Source organism: Rattus norvegicus, chromosome 2 (assembly GCF_021556685.1).
Source record: "Rattus norvegicus strain SHRSP/BbbUtx chromosome 2, alternate assembly SHRSP_T2T, whole genome shotgun sequence".
NCBI classification, from domain to species: domain Eukaryota; kingdom Metazoa; phylum Chordata; class Mammalia; order Rodentia; family Muridae; genus Rattus; species Rattus norvegicus.
Window position 1 is genome coordinate 55,862,542 of NC_141535.1, and position 17,676 is coordinate 55,880,217.

At 39.9% G+C, this 17,676-nt stretch overlaps 1 protein-coding gene across 2 annotated transcripts in view; it reads right to left on the reverse strand.

Annotated features, from left to right (window-relative positions):
- Positions 1-14,929, reverse strand: part of C7 (complement C7) — a 79,475-nt gene extending 64,546 nt beyond the window's left edge. Inside the window, 4 exon segments of one of the 2 annotated variants that reach the window (NM_001432331.1) lie at positions 2,213-2,354; positions 8,001-8,076; positions 10,422-10,477; positions 14,838-14,929. In NM_001432331.1, coding sequence (NP_001419260.1) covers positions 2,213-2,354; positions 8,001-8,076; positions 10,422-10,477; positions 14,838-14,843 — 280 coding nt within the window. In that variant the 5' untranslated portion in view covers positions 14,844-14,929. 2 annotated transcript variants of the gene reach the window in all.
- Positions 14,930-17,676: the final 2,747 nt, after the last annotated feature.

Here is a 17,676-nt window from a genome sequence, read left to right on the forward strand (position 1 = left end):
TTTTTAAAAGCAAAGAAACTGGATCAAAACGTTGAAACTCAGCATGTTTCAGCAGCCACTCCATGGAAGACTTCCTGGTGCTGAGAAACAAATATGTGTGGTACAGTCATCACCGGACTGTCCATATGCTGGGTAATCTGCTAGTGAAGCCCATGAAGGCAGGAACCAGTGTATGTCAGCATCCTTTTCCTGATAGCTCAGAATACCAAGAAAGCACTAGTGCTCTTTGGGGGTTGAACAACAGGGGTCACATATCAAATATTCTGCATATCAGATATTTACATAAGGATTCGTAACAGTAGAAAATTATAGATATAAAGTAGCAATGAAAATTTTATGGTTGGGAGTCACCACATGAAAAACTATTAAAGAGGTGCAGCATTTGGAAGGCTGAGAAACATTGCACTGGTAAAAGATGATATTGGCCTTGTCTTCCTCCCCAGCATCATCCCAGCCTTTTTCTTATGCCCTCTGTATATTGGACAATCTTGGACCATCTTCCTGTGCCCTCTGCATATTGGACCATTTGCATACATACAGGTCCAAATTTCCTGTCATCTCAATGACATACATCATTCTCTCTATCTAGGATTTTCTCTACTCCTCTCTGATGTGCCTTTCAAATATTAAATTAAATAATATCCACTTTTGAAAACTATCTTTGGGGTTGGGGATTTAGCTCAATGGTAGAGTGCTTGCCTAGCAAGCGCAAGGCCCTGGGTTCGGTCCCCAGCTCCGAAAAAAAGAAAAAAGAAAAAAAGAAAAAAACTATCTTTATCCCTTGGACTATGAAGGGCATTCTTCTTCCATTCAAGAAGCATCCTCGATTCAAAGGATGCTTTGTGCACAGAAATGTTTACAGTATAACATGTAACTCACTCTACGTTATCACTCAAGACAATGCAGCAAACATCTGTTGAGAGTCTGTCTATGTTCCAGGTAGTCTTTGTGATAAAATAAACAAAACAAAGCTTATGTCTACAAAAGTACAGAGAGATTTGCAGGTCACCAATTTGGATTGCAGAGAGTGTAAGATAAACAGTAAGAAGTGATTTGTTGATTAATTCACCTGAGGGATTAGCAAAAGTTTCTCAAAGCAGCTACTATCTGATCTGAGTTTCAAAATAAAATAGCTTTACAAGTATTATTTAAGAACAACTGTAGGCTTTGATGCCCTCGATCCTAAATGAGATGTCTTTATCAGAGCCCTCCCCTCAAGGCTCAGAGATCCATGCAGAAGAGGAGATGAAAAAATTGCAGGAACTAGATATGGTGAATGACTCCAGAAAATAGCATTTTTCAGGTAGTAAAAAAAAAAAGGCTGATACACATATGTATATATGACAGCATGTATATGACAACATATGTCTACGACAACAAGTGTATATTTGCACAAGACCCACACAAGTTCATGTCAAACTGGGTCCCAGCACTGAGAAGGGAAAGTGGACACAGTTCCATTCCTAACGAAGAAGCTGTTTGCAATGCACCCACTAACAAAGGGAAACCTGTTTTCTCCAGTGGAGTGATAGTGGGTATCGCAACCACACAGGACTGCTCTCATTCTCAGGAGTAGTTTGGCCAATATAAAAAAGGCACGCCGTGCGTTCCTGTGTGCTTTCTGTTCCTATAATTTTATGCGATTTATCTTTTTGAGTTTTTATTCTTGACTTTAGAGTTTTTTATTTTATTTTGAGAGAGGAAGAACATGAAATTGGGTGGATGAAGAGGGATGATCTAGAAGGATTTGGAGGAGGGAAAATATGATCCAAATATATTGTATGAAATTCTTAAAAACTAATTGGAAAAGAAAATTCTAACACAGTGATTCTTTGTCTACTAATCTGTCCCTAAAACTCCAGTATGTTGCAGGGTGTAACTGTACACATCATTAAGCACAGAACTGAGAAGGCAGAGACAGGAGGATGTATGCATCTCATTATATATACATATGTATGCATACACACATTGTATATGTATATACAAAGAATACTCATGCTTTTTTAGCCAGATTTCTCTCTTCCTTTCGAATGGATGGTATCTACTGTGTGGTTTATCTGATTGTGCATTAATATATAATAAAAATCTTGCCTATACTTGGGTTAAATTAATCTGGAAGCCAATATCAATCTAAACAAATATGGATCGAGCAAGCTGACAAATGACATTTGAATTTACAGTCTGCAGGCTGAGACCATGGAAAACAAATTACCTGAAAAACACCTAAACCGGTCCCCACAGCCCTCTTCAGTTGGACAGCCTCGTTCAGGGTTGCAGGATTGTGTTTCAAAAGCACTCCCCACACACCGATGGCCTCCATATTGCCCATAAACAGCAATCGAACGCCTTCGAGTCTAGACGCAAAGCAGAAGACCTCGTTGAATTTTAAATTTTAATTATATCAAGTTTTCTCGAATAATACAATCTGAGAATTAATTCAATCTGAAAAACACTATCGAAGAACATGTTCTGGTGTGGTCCAGGAGTAAAAGCTTCAAAAATCAATGAGCCTACAGGCTCAATGACAGTTGGGTTGCTATTTATAGAGAGTTCCCAACAATATGTTTACTTTCACTGTTGAGTGATAAAAAAAAATCTTCCTGGTGACTCCCTGGAAAAGGAAATACATTACAATACAGAATAACATTTTAGCTAGAGGTATATTGTGGGAGTTAAGTAGAAAAATGAAATCCATTTTGTTGGGGGAAATGGAAGGGAATAGGCAAAAAAGTTAAGATGCCCTGGAGTTAAGGAAACCTTAATAATCATGATAGTGGTTGACTTGAGCTGGGTCTTCTAGAAAAAAGAAAATAAATGAGACAAGGGGAAAAAATAAGCAGAGAAAAATGTACTGATATAGAGGCCAAGTTTATGAAATGACCATGAACAATCCAAATGCAAAGGGATGTAAACAATCAGATTTTACTAGCTGATGGAGAATTGAGCTCTATGAGAAAAATACATTCAAAGCAGACCTCTCATAGAAAAGAAGAAAATGGAATGAGTTGCCGAACAGAGTGAGAAATTCAGAAGTAAGCCTAAAATTCACTTGGTCCGCATTCAGTGTGAAACCATGTATCTAATGCCTAAACAAACTGAAGATCTTCACCATCTTCCCTCTCTGCTGGTGGCCTCCTTCCATTCTTACCCCTTGTGCTGTCTAGTTATATGTCACCTTGCACAAGCTAGAGTTACCTGAAAGAAGGGACCCTCAGTTAAGAAAATACCATGATTTCCAGCTGTGGGACATTTTGTTAATTAATGATTGATGGGGAAGAGAGCTGCACATTTGTGCACGGTGCCAACCCTGGGTTTGTGGTCCTGGGTTCTCTAAGAAAGTAGACTGGGCTAGCTGTAAAGAACAAGCCAGCACTCCTCCATGGTCTCTATATCAGCTCCTGCCTTCAGGTTCCTGCCCTGCTTGAGTTCCTGTACTCACTGCTTTTGATAATGAACTATGAGTGAAATATCCCTTCCCTCCTCAAGTTGTTTTTGGTGTTCACAGCAATAGTAAACCAAACTAAAATAACCCTTCTCAATTAACAAAAAGACACCCATCTCATTGCCAGAGAGGTCAAACCTTGAGTGACAATCAACAAGGAAGAGCAAGTGTACAAACCAATTTTAAATTCACCTATCCGTCTTACGTTGGGTTGGAGGTGGGTAGACCTGGGACAGGTGGTCACACTATGTAATTTAGACTCTGAGTCTTTGCCATCTTCAGCCTGGCCCTCCTTGCACCTTGCATTGAAGTTAAGACCAGAGTTGTAAGAAATGAGGCTAACATACATATACAGCCATCCAATTAGACAAGATGGATGAAGCAAAGAAGTGCAGGCTGACAGGAGCCGGATGTAGATCGCTCCTGAGAGACACAGCCAGAATACAGCAAATACAGAGGCGAATGCCAGCAGCAAACCACTGAACTGAGAACAGGACCCCCGTTGAAGGAATCAGAGAAAGAACTGGAAGAGCTTGAAGGGGCTCGAGACCCCATATGTACAACAATGCCAAGCAACCAGAGCTTCCAGGGACTAAGCCACTACCTAAAGACTATACATGGACTGACCCTGGACTCTGACCCCATAGGTAGCATTGAATATCCTAGTAAGAGCACCAGTGGAAGGGGAAGCCCTGGGTCCTGCTAAGACTGAACCCCCAGTGAACTAGATTGTTGGGGGGAGGGCGGCAATGGGGGGAGGATGGGGAGGGGAGTACCCATAAAGAAGGGGATGGGGAGGGATTGGGGGATGTTTGCCTGGAAACCGGGAAAGGGAATAACACTCGAAATGTAAATAAGAAATACTCAAGTTAATAAAAACAAATTTTAAAAAAAAAAAGAAATGGGGCTAAGTAAAGTTTTTTTTTTCTTTTCTTTTCTTTTTTTCGGAGCTGGGGACCGAACCCAGGGCCTTGCACTTGCTAGGCAAGCGCTCTACCACTGAGCTAAATCCCCAACCCCCCAAGTAAAGTTTCTTAATATGTTTTAGTTTCTCTTTTTAAGGAATGAAGAGTTGCCAGACGTGTAGCTTCTCTGCATGCCCTTTTCTGAGTTCTGAGCACAGACTGCATACTTCACACAAGGATGTTTTTCCGTCTCCACGTTGCCAGCCAGGTCCTTAAGGACCACCCATTCTCCACAGCATCATTCTCAGCTCTCTGACCCTCCTATCCTTCTTCATTTTCACCTCCCTCTTCCTAAATAAAAAGTATGTTTCATCAACAGGAGTTAAACCCACTACACAATGACCTTCATCAAAGAAAAAAATCCCTTGCATGAAAACACTGTCTGTCTTTCTATCTAGATTTCATTTTATTTGGGTTTTATTTTTAAAAAAAATGACTTGTGCATTTGCTGTTTCTTTTAAATTTTTGCCTGGTTTTTCATGTTTACTAAATGCCAAGTTTCTCATTTGCATAACTTGTTTTGAAAGTAGCACTCATATAGATTATAAAAGAACGATTCATAAATAAATGATGATCAAATGGCATGGTTCCTGCCAATATTCTTAGCACTTGGGAAGCTGAAGCAGGAGGCTGGCCATGAGTTCAAGGCCAGCCTGGGTTCCTGATTAAGGCTTGGTAAATGATTAAAGATGATGATGATGATGATGGTGATGGTGATGGTGATGATGACGACGACAACCACAGTGCTTCGAGAAAGTTCAATGGTAGAGTGCATCTAGCATATGGGTTTGACCACAGACAAGTACTACAAGAGAAATGGGTGGAGAAAATGATGCTGAAGAAGATTCAAAAGTCATCTTCTGTGACAGAGCTGTTATTCTATGCCTGATCTTAGTCAAAAGACCAAGACGTGATAGGTCTGTTATTTTAAAACTTTAAACTTGTGGTGACAAGATGTCTCAGAGTTTAAAAGCACTTGCTGCCAAGTCTGATGATCAGAATTTAATTCTCAGGACCTGCATTGTTAAAGAAGATAACTGACTATAAAAAATTGTTCTCTAAGAACTGGAAGAGCTTGAAGGGGCTCGAGACCCCATATGTACAACAATGCCAAGCAACCAGAGCTTCCAGGGACTAAGCCACTACCTAAAGACTATACATGGACTGACCCTGGACTCTGACCTCATAGGTAGCAATGAATATCCTAGTAAGAGCACCAGTGGAAGGGGAAGCCCTGGGTCCTACTAAGACTGAACCAAGCCCCAGTGAACTAGATTGTTGAGGGGAGGGCGGCAATGGGGGGAGGATGGGGAGGGGAACACCCATAAAGAAGGGGAGGGGGAGGGATTAGGGGGATGTTTGCCCGGAAACCGGGAAAGGGAATAACACTCGAAATGTAAATAAAAAATACTCAAGTTAATAAAAGAAAAAAAAGAAAAAAAAAGAAAAAAAATTGTTCTCTGACCTCCACACATGTGCTATAGGCCACACGTGCCCATACATATACATATATACATATATACATGCACATACACATTCACATATACATCATATATGTATCAACGTTTAAATATAATGAAAGGGTTAAAAATTAGTTTACTTTAAATATATACTTTATCATATATATATTATATATATAAACTGAATCATTTAAAATATTTAGCCATTCAAATATTCAGGACCTTTCAAACAAACATGGTATCCTAAGAAGACTAATATGTTTATATAAAAATGTTCATTAAAGTTTCCCTTATAGCTTAAAATACAAATCTAGTACTTGGGATGTAATGGACCATGAGTTTGAGACCAGCTTGGGCTACATAATGAGACTCTGTCCTAAACTAAAAAAGAAAATTGAAAAAGAGAAAACAACCACCTAAATATCAAGGAATAGAAAAAAGTTGCATAAAATGTGGCTTCATATATGTTTTACAAATTCATGCAGATACTTTATAAACTAATACAATATAAAACCATGGCCAGCCACAAAACCTTGAACACATACTCTCTCCTGCCTGCAAGATGTTCTAGAGTAATGATCATACAGAACTAGTGGAAGTGCCAACCAATGTCTTGTTTAACTTGAGGTCCCCTTCAGAGGAAGGGGAGCCCATGGCTGACACTGGATATCCAGGATCCATTCAGGAGACTGGATAGCCCAGAGACCTAGGGTTAAACCAAACATGACTGGCCAAAACCAACAAAATAACAAACAAAAACAATGACATGACTCCTAACGATATTCTATTACACTCCTAGATCAGTGCCTCGTCTAGTCACCATCAGACAAGCTTTCTCCAGCAGCTGATGGGAGCCAGTGCAGAGACTCACAACCAGACGTTGTTATGCAGAAAGTCTAAGTTGGAGATCTCCATCAGGTCCCTCCCTGAGCCCTCCAAGAGACGGGGAGGAAAGAATTGTAGGAGTCAGAGGGGGTGCAGGACACCAGAACATCTCCCACTGAATCAACTAAGCAGGCTTAAACAGGCTCACAAAGACTGAAGCTTGAGGTCTGCATGGGTCTGCACCAGGTCCTCTGCATAAATGTAATGACTGTTTATTTTTGTGAGTCACCTAACAGTGAGAGGAGATGTGTCTCTGATTCTTTTGCCTATACTTGGGACTCTTTTCCCCCTGTTGGGTTGCCTGGTCGGGCCTCAATATTGTGTCTTATTTTGTCATGTTTGGTTGTTGTCTCTTGGAGGCCTGCTCTTTTCTGAAGGGAAATGGAGGGGGAGTGAATCTGGGGGAGAGGTGAGGTGGAGAGGAGTGGAAGGACAGAAAACTGCAGTTAGGATGTATAAGAGAAGCACCTATTTTCAATATTCAAAAAATCATTTTAAATGGTGATAGCAATATTTAAAACTATAAGCAGTGTGTTGAAAATACAGTCTCATGAATGAAACTCTCAGAAAACAATAATAAAGTTAATGATAAATAAATAAAGATTATAAACATAAAGAGAAAGGAAGCTGGAAGAATAAATAGCAAAACAGTGGCATATTTGGGGCTTTTTTGGTTTTTTGGTACAATTCTGAATGCTGTTTTCTCTCATTATTCATTTCTGTATTCTCACCAGTGATCATCACATAGAGAAAAACACATTTTTAGACGTATTGTACAATATTCAGGTCAAGTCTAGTGGTTTATTTTATATCATTACTTAGTGAATAAATTAAAAACAATGAAGATGCTTGATTTTCTCATACTTGATCTCTATTTGTGAAGTAAAATGGAGCATCCATTTGGTTGTTTGCTGGTGTTTTAAATGGGAGGAAAAGTTGAAACTGGTGAACAAAACACAGATTCTGAGCTTTCTTCTATGCTATTCCTGTGTGTTTAATGAAGAGTTACTGAGTTACCCTAAACTTTCAGCCTGTGTTAGTTAAAAGCAAGCTTTAAATTTTTTCAAGAAAAATAAAGACATCACACTATAGCACAGTATTGTAAACGAGTCCTGGTTTCTTCCTTGAAAATTACTAGACTAAGCATCAAAATACATTAACGCTAATTAACGAACATTCGAAATTGATTTTGTTGGGGTCATACCTACATGTAACAATATTTAAGTCAAAAGTTTCAAAGGAGCCTACCTGAGTCTTGGTACAGCCATTACATTCTGACCAAGGGCCATAGGAGTCCCACTCACAGTTGACTGGAGAGGAGGCTCTGTCACAGCACCAGATTTTCATTATGAAGTAGGTGGGATGATTAGCAAGGGACACAAAGATAAATAAGAACAGTCAAAAGTCATCAAAAGCACCTCACTAGTAGTGGTTACCTGTAACCGAGCCCCTGGTGGGTAGAGGTAGGAGGATCAGAAGTCTCGTTTAGATACACAGTGAAGACAGACTAGGCTACATGAGTTCCTTTCTCAAAAGAAATAAACAACAACAAAAATATGCTTTAAGATATATTGTATACTTTTATGAAAGTGTCAACATGAAGCACATTATTTTGTATAATTATTATATGTTGGTTAAGAAGAAGAAACACTATCAAAATTTTCAAAGAAGTATTAAAAGTATCCTAAAATATATGAAAATGGGAAGAGGGGTACCTATTGTTACTATTTTACTATTATATTGTATTAAATATCTATTTTTCACAAGAACTGTTAACATACTAGGCTGCAATGAGGTAAGCTGTTGACTTGGTAAAATGATAGAAACATAAATTTATAATTATATACTATATCTAATATGATAAATTTTATAACAGTGTTTGTATTGGCTATTTTTACATAAACCTGACACAGCTGGAGTTAGCAGAGGAGAGAGCCATAATTGAGAAAATGCCTCCATAAATGGATCAGGCTGTAGTCAAGCCTAAAGAACATTTTCTTAATTAGTGATTGATGGAAGAAGGCCCAGCCTATGGCGAATGGTGCAATTCCTAGACTGGTGGTCCTGAGTTTTGTAAGTTTGAACAAGTCGGGAGGAGCAAGCCAGTAAGCAGTACTCCTCCATGATCTCTGCATCAGCTCCTGCCTCCAGGTTCCTGCCCTCCTTGAGTTCTTGTCCTGACTTCCTTTGGTGATGAACTATGATGGAGATCGTAAGCCAAAGAAACCCTTCCCTTTCCATGTTGCTTTGGTCATGGTATTTCATCACAGCAATGATAATCCTAAGACAGTAAATTCATTATGAGAATATAAATAAAGGAGTAGTCAGAGTTAAGAGAATAGGTGAGAATATTTAGAAGGAAAGAATTGTGCCTTGGAAGAAACTCAGTAATGATTTGAAGAGCTATCCAGAAACTTGACAGACAAATTTTAAGACTTTCTGAGTGGTTAAAAAACAAAAACAAAGCAAAGCAAAATCAAACAAACAAACAATCTAGCAAAGGCTATAGTATAGTAATTTGTATTTAAATGGCCTCCATATTTACTTGAGCCCCATCTCAAGTACACACACATGTGGGCAAATTGAGCTTAACCAATGTCACATCAAGTATATATGAGTGAAAAAGCTGCTCTCATGAGAGGAAGACAGCTGGATTAGTCCTCAAAGGTCAAGAATGACTTGTGAAGAGATCATGGATCCTGGATTCTTGATTTGTGGGCTCAGCACATTACTAGGTTCAGAGACTTCTTGGGTTCAGATAATTCTTGAATCCTAAAGCTGAAAAATCATTCTAAAAGTAATGAATCCTGCCCTATAGTGTGCATTAAAGGAAACTTAGTAACGTGTTTACACATAGGAACAGTAAATCAAATGTCTAAATGTTTTGACCCTTAGACAATGTTCTGAATTTACTGTTGCTTGCCTACCTGAGCTCCAGGGAGAAACAGAGGTCTCCCCCCACAAAAAAAAATGGAGGCTTAGTATGGATACTCTATAACCTTCCCGCCTGTCTCCTTCACGACCCTGCACAGAAGAAACCCTCAGACCTTGGTTGCCAGTGGACTCAACATGCTGCCTGGTTCCTTGCACCAGTCTTGATACTTATTGCAATAGTCCCACCAAAGGAACTAGCCTGTTCCCATCAATCCAACAGTGAGAATAAAGCAAGAGTAATCTCTTTTATTAGGTCAGTGATGCTGGCTTTTATCCAGCCTTTGGGAACCAATAAAACTATTTTCTTTAAACTAAAAGTAAAGTACCTTTGACCTTTAAAACCCAGAAAATGTTTAGCAAGGACTAAATTTAAAGACAAATATCACCCTGGATCTGCTGCAGCTCTCAGAATGAAGGTAAAATCCTGGAGCTGGAACAAAAACCATGAGGAATGTTTGCCCTTGTTTCTTCTTTAAAGGAAAAATAAAATAGGAATAAGGCCTAATTATAATATTTTCTGAAAACGTGGAAAGATGAGGTGTACAAACACATCTAATCTGCTTATAAAAGTTAAACCATGAGGGGTTGGGGATTTAGCTCAGTGGTAGAGCGCTCGCCTAGCAAGCGCAAGGCCCTGGGTTCGGTCCCCAGCTCCAAAAAAAAAAAAAAGTTAAACCATTCTAAACTATGTTTTACATATTTTAAATTTCCATACAAGATCAAAAATATTCTTACCTTGAGAAGATTTGAAACTCTGTCATAAATCCCACCAAAATTAATAAGCTTGTTGCCTAGGAAAGAAGACAGTGAAATATTACTTTAGTTTTCATTTCTTCATTGAGTCATAAACGAATACATTCACTTAAGCATGGATTTGTGGGTTGGGAGAAGATGAGTGGAAGCGCCATAAACAAGGTAAAGACTTTTCTTTTTGAGATTCTGTTTTAAATAGAAGCTTGAAGATTCTTCAGTAAGAAAATAAAATTTAAAAATAGAACTACCATATGATCCCGCAATCCCACTACTGGCTATATATCCCAATGAAATGAAATCAGTACACCAAAAAAGATATCTTCACACCCATATTTATTGCCAGATTAGTCACAATAGCTAAGACAAGAAATCTAACAGTGTTCATCATTAGATGAAAGATTTAAGAAATGGGTAGTAAGAGGAGACAAGGAATGTGGCTCACTGACGCCTACCTAGTTTGCATAAGACTGTATTTGACCCACAGTTTAGGAGAGCCAGGGGTGGTGAGGAGAAAATACACACAATGGAATATCCTTGAGCCTTAAAAGAGAAAAGTTTACTGCTTGCAATAGCACATAGGAACTTAGAAGGCATTGTGTTAAATAAGATAAGCCAAGCACGAAAAGAGAAAGGCTGCAGGATAAAACCCATTTGTAAGTGTCATCTAACAATGTTGAGCTCACAAAAGTAAAAAGGAGAGTGGACAAGACTGAGTGTGGGGTAACTAACCCCACAGCTAAGGTTCAGGGACCATGCTAGAAGAGTCGGCAGAAAGGCTGAAGAGGAATACGGCACCTGCTATAAGATAGGGTGCTTCTACCTGAGAAATCTCAAAACTATGATGGCCTAAACAAGTTCAACACTACTAACATGACTGAGGGAATCTCACAGGACCCTAACCCTAGATGAGGCACCATAGAAAAATTGATGGATGCTGAGCAAAGGAGAGTTGCTTTTCTATAAAAATATGACCTCATGAGTTACCCAATCCCAAGTGGTCAGCACGAAATACATGTACATAAGAGAAACACTAAATAGATCAGCAGGTTGTGTGTGTGTGTGTGTGTGTGTGTGTGTTTGTGTGTGTTTGTGTGTGTTTGTGTGTGTGTATGTGCGTGTGTTTGTGTATGTGAGTGTGTGTGTGTGTTTGTGCGGGTATGAGTGTGTGTGTGTTTGTGTGTGCGTTTGTGTGTGTGTGTGAGTGTGTGTGTGAGTGTGTGTGTGTGTTTGTGTGTGTGAGTGTGTGTGTGTGTGTTTGTGTGGGTATGAGTGTGTGTGTTTGTGTGTGTGTTTGTGTGGGTGTGAGTGTGTGTGTGTGAGTGAGTGTGTGACAGACAGACATGCTACCCAGGGCAAACTTATAGATGAATAAGGGACAAAGGCAAACAAGGAGGACTTTGTAAACTGAAAGAAAAATGTCTAGACATGAATATCTAGGAAGGCCAGTAGAATACTCTGAATTAAAAATATTAGAAAAACCATTCACAGGGGATCCTGGATTGTGTAAGTGGAGAATAGGGATCAAGCATCAACGCTTATTCACTGATCTCTTGTGACCGCAGATCTATGTGACCAGCTGCAGCAGCCTTGGCGTCTCCCCACCAAGGACGACATCTTTCACAGGGAGCAAAAATAAACCTTTCCTTCCTTAAGTCACTTTTGTCAGGGTACTCTTAAACAGAAAACAGAGAGTCCCTAAAATGGGAGCGATTTGTTTTCTTGCCCTTTAGAAAGAGAATAATACACATGGAAAATAGAACAGGCTTGTGCACGAGCTGACTATAAATAATCGGTTTAGAATTCGCCACGTTGAAAAGTAGGGAATGAACTGTGTCTGTGACATTCAGCTGGACCTACAGCACTTCAGTTCTCTCTTGTGTTTTGTCCCCAAGTGAGGACTAGCTCGCCTGGCTCTGCTAACATATTCCAGCTGTGTGCAGACTGAGACATTGATGTGCCTGACATGGGCCATTGTCTGATTTCACTGATTCTAAACTAAACTCAGACCTAGGAAGGCAGACGACATCACTGTTCTGTAACTAGCTCAGAGAGAAGTTCCTTAGCTCTGAATCCTTCTTCAACAGCTCAGCTCCAAGTCACCCCCTATTAAGGGACACTGAGAGATCAAGGGGAATTCTGAAGCCATTCTCCTGAGTTTAGCAAACATGGATGGAGAAGGAGGTCAAAGATCATTCCTCCTTAAAATGCCAGACGTGGAGATCACTTCTGCTATTTGATAGCTCAAGGCTTCCCCGTGTCTCCCTTTTTGGAAACATATCACAAATGCATGCCTTCCGGGTTTGCTCTAAGAATATAAACATCACACGTTTTTAAAGACAAGCAGAAACTACATACATCCTGGAATCCAACCATTGCTTCATCTGTTGGCATCGGACCAGCCAATTAAAAGGACAAAAAAAGTCTATTATCACGACATTAAAATGTCATAAATCAATGACATGAAATTGATTTTAAACATAAAACAAGTGTTAAGATGTGTCATCTTAAAATAAGGAAGGAAATTGATTGACAGTTAATACAAACATTAGAGAAAACCGGTTAGCTGGGTGACTTTAGCAAACATATCATATTCCTTTTTGGAGCAGCAAGTGTTCTAAATTGTTAAATGAACCTACAAGGCACAGTAAAATAAATTCCAAATCAGACCGCAAACCTAAATTTATAGGTTTACAAATGTCGTTGTAACATTGTAGCCTTCAATGCATAGACTTTGCAATTTACATTCAACTTGTAACTATTTAATTCAAAGGTTACTGAAGATCTACATCTTGGTCCTTCTCCAACCTCACTACTGAACAGGAATTCTGTACAAGTGGACAGCACAGTATCTGTGGGGCAATCCACCTGCCCCAGTATGCTAATGCAACATGTTTGCTTTAAATATCAAATTCGGCTCAATCGGTAAGGCACCTGCTGTGCATGAATAAGGATCTGAGTTTGGTCCCCGGCATCTGAAGATCCTTGTGCTCACAGATAAGCACTTGGGAAACCAGGAATATTAAATACACATGGTTGTCTCTTCCAAGAGAGAGATGTATAACCTGCTTTCCACTCAGAAGGCTGGGAATGGGTGTGGTTAATATTCATTAACCTGGTGACTTCTGCTCTACCTGGATGGCCAGGCAGAACTGGGTCCTCCTCACCCTTATCTTGAGCCTATTTATCTCAATCTACAACAGCACTGTCCTCCCCAAGACCCTCATTGTGAGCTTGTTTACCTTAAGCCAACTTGAGCCTTCTTTCTTAGTTAATCCATAGAACCTATCTTTATGGAAGATGTCACTTGTACTTTACCAAAATTTAAATGTAATCATGTCTTAGTACATGGGATTGCGTTAGCATCGGGACACTATTTTCCAGATTGTGTTGTGCTTAAGTATGCCTAAAATAAACTACCTGGCATCAGACTTTCAAAGTTTGAACCAACATCAGCTACTGAGTAGTCGTGTTAAACCAAATTTCCTTCTTGCCTCCCTTGAATTGACACTCTGATGGCTGTGTTACTTGTAGAAATTGCTCCCGAACCCCCTCACGTGCGCACACACACACACACACACACACACACACAAGCATCCACATAAAATGCCAAGCACAGCAGTATATACCCATGGTCTCAGTACTGAGGATGCAGAGACAGGAGGATCTAACCAGCCAGTCTAGCCGTCCTGGTGAGTGTTATATTCACTGAGAAATCCTATCTCAAAAAATGAAAGGAAGAGAGGGAAGAAAAGAAAATGGACCAGCAATTGAGGAAGTTGCCCTCTGGCGTGCACACATACATATGAACACACAAATTATAATAGCAATCCCAGCTTGTTTCTCCATCCTAAAATTCCATCCTGTAACAATGACTTTTGGTTGTTCACAGCATAGTAACATTTTTAAAAGTTTTCAATTGTTTTATGATGGTTTAATATGTATGTAGATAAACTCATAGCTTCTGTGTACTTATATATTTTCTGCCCTCAATTCTGACCTTTCTACTCAAGATGTTAAATTCTAATTTTCCAAAGCTGCAGATTCTGTTTTCTATAAAGTTATTCTATAATCAAATCAGGACCTCGCTGCATGCATGGCCCAAAGTGAAAATTAGCAAACAATCAAACTGGACATAACGTATGCCTTAGAAGTAACAATGGTTCTGTTGCTTTCTCAGGATCCCTTTTCCCAACCCTCTCAGACATAATTTAACTGCAAAACAAGAAAAACCAGCTCACTTTGGCTGAACTATAACAATTTTACTCATATGAGGATTATTTTTAAGACCTTTTCCATCGTGTTTTCCACATCATTCTCTTCACTTGATTTCTTTCAGTTAAGTGTGGCCTTCCCCTTTGAGATGCCTTTAAGTATATAAGCCATACGTTGTTCTCTTACCTTCATGCTTGGGAAACATTCAGGGCAGAAGAGAACAAGAAAATTTCATCTGTAAAGACAGACAGGCTTTTGCCTCCCCCACAGTTTGTCCTGTTCTGGGTTCCTTTCCCACTCATTTATAAAGTCAGCTGTGCTGAGTCTCAACCCGATTCTCCAGGGACATAGAGAGCCTGCCTCTGTACTTGATCTGTGCCTTGAAGCCAGATGCATTTTGTCAGTTACACAGACCCTCGCTGCAGCCAGCTGGGACCATTTGGAAGTTACAGCTATGTTTCTGGGAAGTGTATCTGTTAATCAGAAAAGACAGTAAATGTCTTCAGTTCAGCATTTAAGTGATTTCCAACCAAAGGAGACTCTGTAAAGTAAGGGCTGAACCTCTTTACTATTTTAATCTACTGAACAGAGTGCAAGTTTTCATGATGCTCTTAAAGGGTATTTTAAAGCAAATTTTGAAATTGCTCTGTGAAAGGGAAGTTCCTGGTCCACTTTCTGATTTTATAACAAAATAGGTGAGACTCAGACCTTTAAAATAATAGAAATATATTTATCTCATAGTCCTGAAAACTAGGAAGTACAAGAGCATGGTGCCAGCATCCACACAGTATCCATAAGAGTTTGTCTTTAAGCATCATGACATGGTGAGACCTCAGAAGTGTGGTAGAACAAGTCTCTCTTCCATAAATCTACGAGTGCTAAAAGCAGGAGTTCCGTTCTCATGACCTTATCTATTCTTTAGAGGCCCATCGTACTAATGTATAATGTGTCCTAAATTTTTAACTAAATGATATCACTAATGTATGGTGGGTACTAAATTTTGGAGGATAAATTTAAGCCGTAATAGATCTGGATTAGTTCTGTCTGTGGAAAGTAAATTTTATGTTAAGGAATGGGTTTTTTTCTGGAAACAAAATAGAGCATAATATTTATAATGCCTCTCTCTCTCTCTCTCTCTCTCTCTCTCTCTCTCTCTCTCTCTTTCTCTCTCTGACTTCCATAGATTAATCGCAAAAAGTGTTTGGGGGCCACAGTTCGCATGTGACATTAAAGGACAGGGAATCGGGGTTGGGGATTTAGCTCAGTGGTAGAGTGCTTGCCTAGCAAGCGCAAGGCCCTGGGTTCGGTCCCCAGCTCCAAAAAAAAAAAAAAAAAGAAAAAGAAAAAAGAAAAAAAAAAAAGGACAGGGAATCTGTCCTCTTCCACTATGTGAGTTCTGAGATTCGAACTCGGGCTGTCAGGCTTGGTAGCCGCCACTTTTGCCCACTGAGCCCTCTTGATGGCCAGTTTTCAGTTTTCTTTTTCCTAAGAGTTATTTTATTTCACATGTATGAGTGTTTTCATGCATGTATGTGTGGGTACCGTCCCTGTGAATGCCCAAGGCCTGCACAGGAATCCTCAAAGACCAAAAGAGGGCATTGGGTTTCCTGGAACTGGAGCTATGGATAGTTTTAAGTCAACTGGAGCTATGGATAGTTTTAAGTCACTACGTGGATTCTGAGGCCTGAACCTGGATCCTCTGCGAAAGCGGCGAGTGTTCTTAACTGCTGAGCCGTCTCTCCAACTCTGAGTCAAGGTTTTAAAGAAGCAGACTCCTAAAATGTGTCACCACAGTCTCAACCGTGATGTTGCACTCACTGCTTCCTTTGTTATGGTGTTGGAGGGAGCAGTGAGAAAACTCAATCTCTGGCAGTGTCTGAGACAGAAGAGAAGGGAAATGTTACCTTTCCGAGTTAGGATTCAGAAGGGCAGACAGACCTAACAGAACCATGACTTCAGCAGACACAGAGGAGGTAGAATTCTGGGAAGGAAAGGCACATTATCTCATTGATGGGATAAATATTCCTCCCAGCTCTAAAGCTTGGTGTTGGGTGAATCTTCCTTCCTAAGCCACGTGACTGATCAGCTCAACTGGAAAGTCAGGTCTCCACCCAGGCCACAGATTCCATTCTCTTGACCAGAAGGAAATAGCTTTTCTCTTGATGGACCTTTAATGCCACTGTAACAATGTCACGTGGGTATTTATCTGTTTGGAATTCCAACAGGGAAACCATTAGGATAAGAGCTTTCAGTACGGATGCGGTCTATACTGTTGGCGGTTTGGCTGCCGGCCTATACTTTGTGGACTTTTTTCAAAGGTCTGTTGGAAACTAGTGCACAGAAAGCTTTAAGGAAGAAGGAAGAATGGAAGCTGCCGGTTGGTTGGGAAGAGTCAAAGAAAGGTGATGTGTCCGTACAGGGGAGGAATTGGAAGCACAACTTGGAGTTTTTCAGTTAAAAGGAGGGTAGCCAAAGTCTTTAAGAGAGACACAAAGTCTACAAAGATTCTCAGACCTTGGTGGTTAAGCAGAATTTCAAATCTGACTCTGAGACGTGCAGGAATGGACAGCAAACTAATGAGGAAGGAAATAGCTATTCAGGGAGGAAGGAGTAACTCCGAAGAGGGACATTTGTGCTCTGGGAAAACACCCAGCATATTCCTGCAAGTAGGGGTGACTTGAGGAAGGCCAGGTCACCCCACTTATGTAGGTGGAGTTATCGCTGTGAAAAAACACAGCTGGAATCATGGAGCCTTCTGGCAACTGACCCTAGTGAAGCATAAACCACAAGATACATCCCGTTTGGGGGAGCAAGAAATTTTTTAAAAATCACCAAAAATAAAGAAGCATTTTCCAACATTTCTTTCTTTTTTTTTTTTTTTTTTTTTTTTTTGCCACAGACTCTAGTACTGCAAAACGATTCCTGGAAGAAAAGGAAAAACACTTACTTTATGGTTTAATTAGAGCATAAGTATATAAAATAAAATTGGGTTGGGAAGCTTCCAAGATCCCGACTTTAGGGGCAG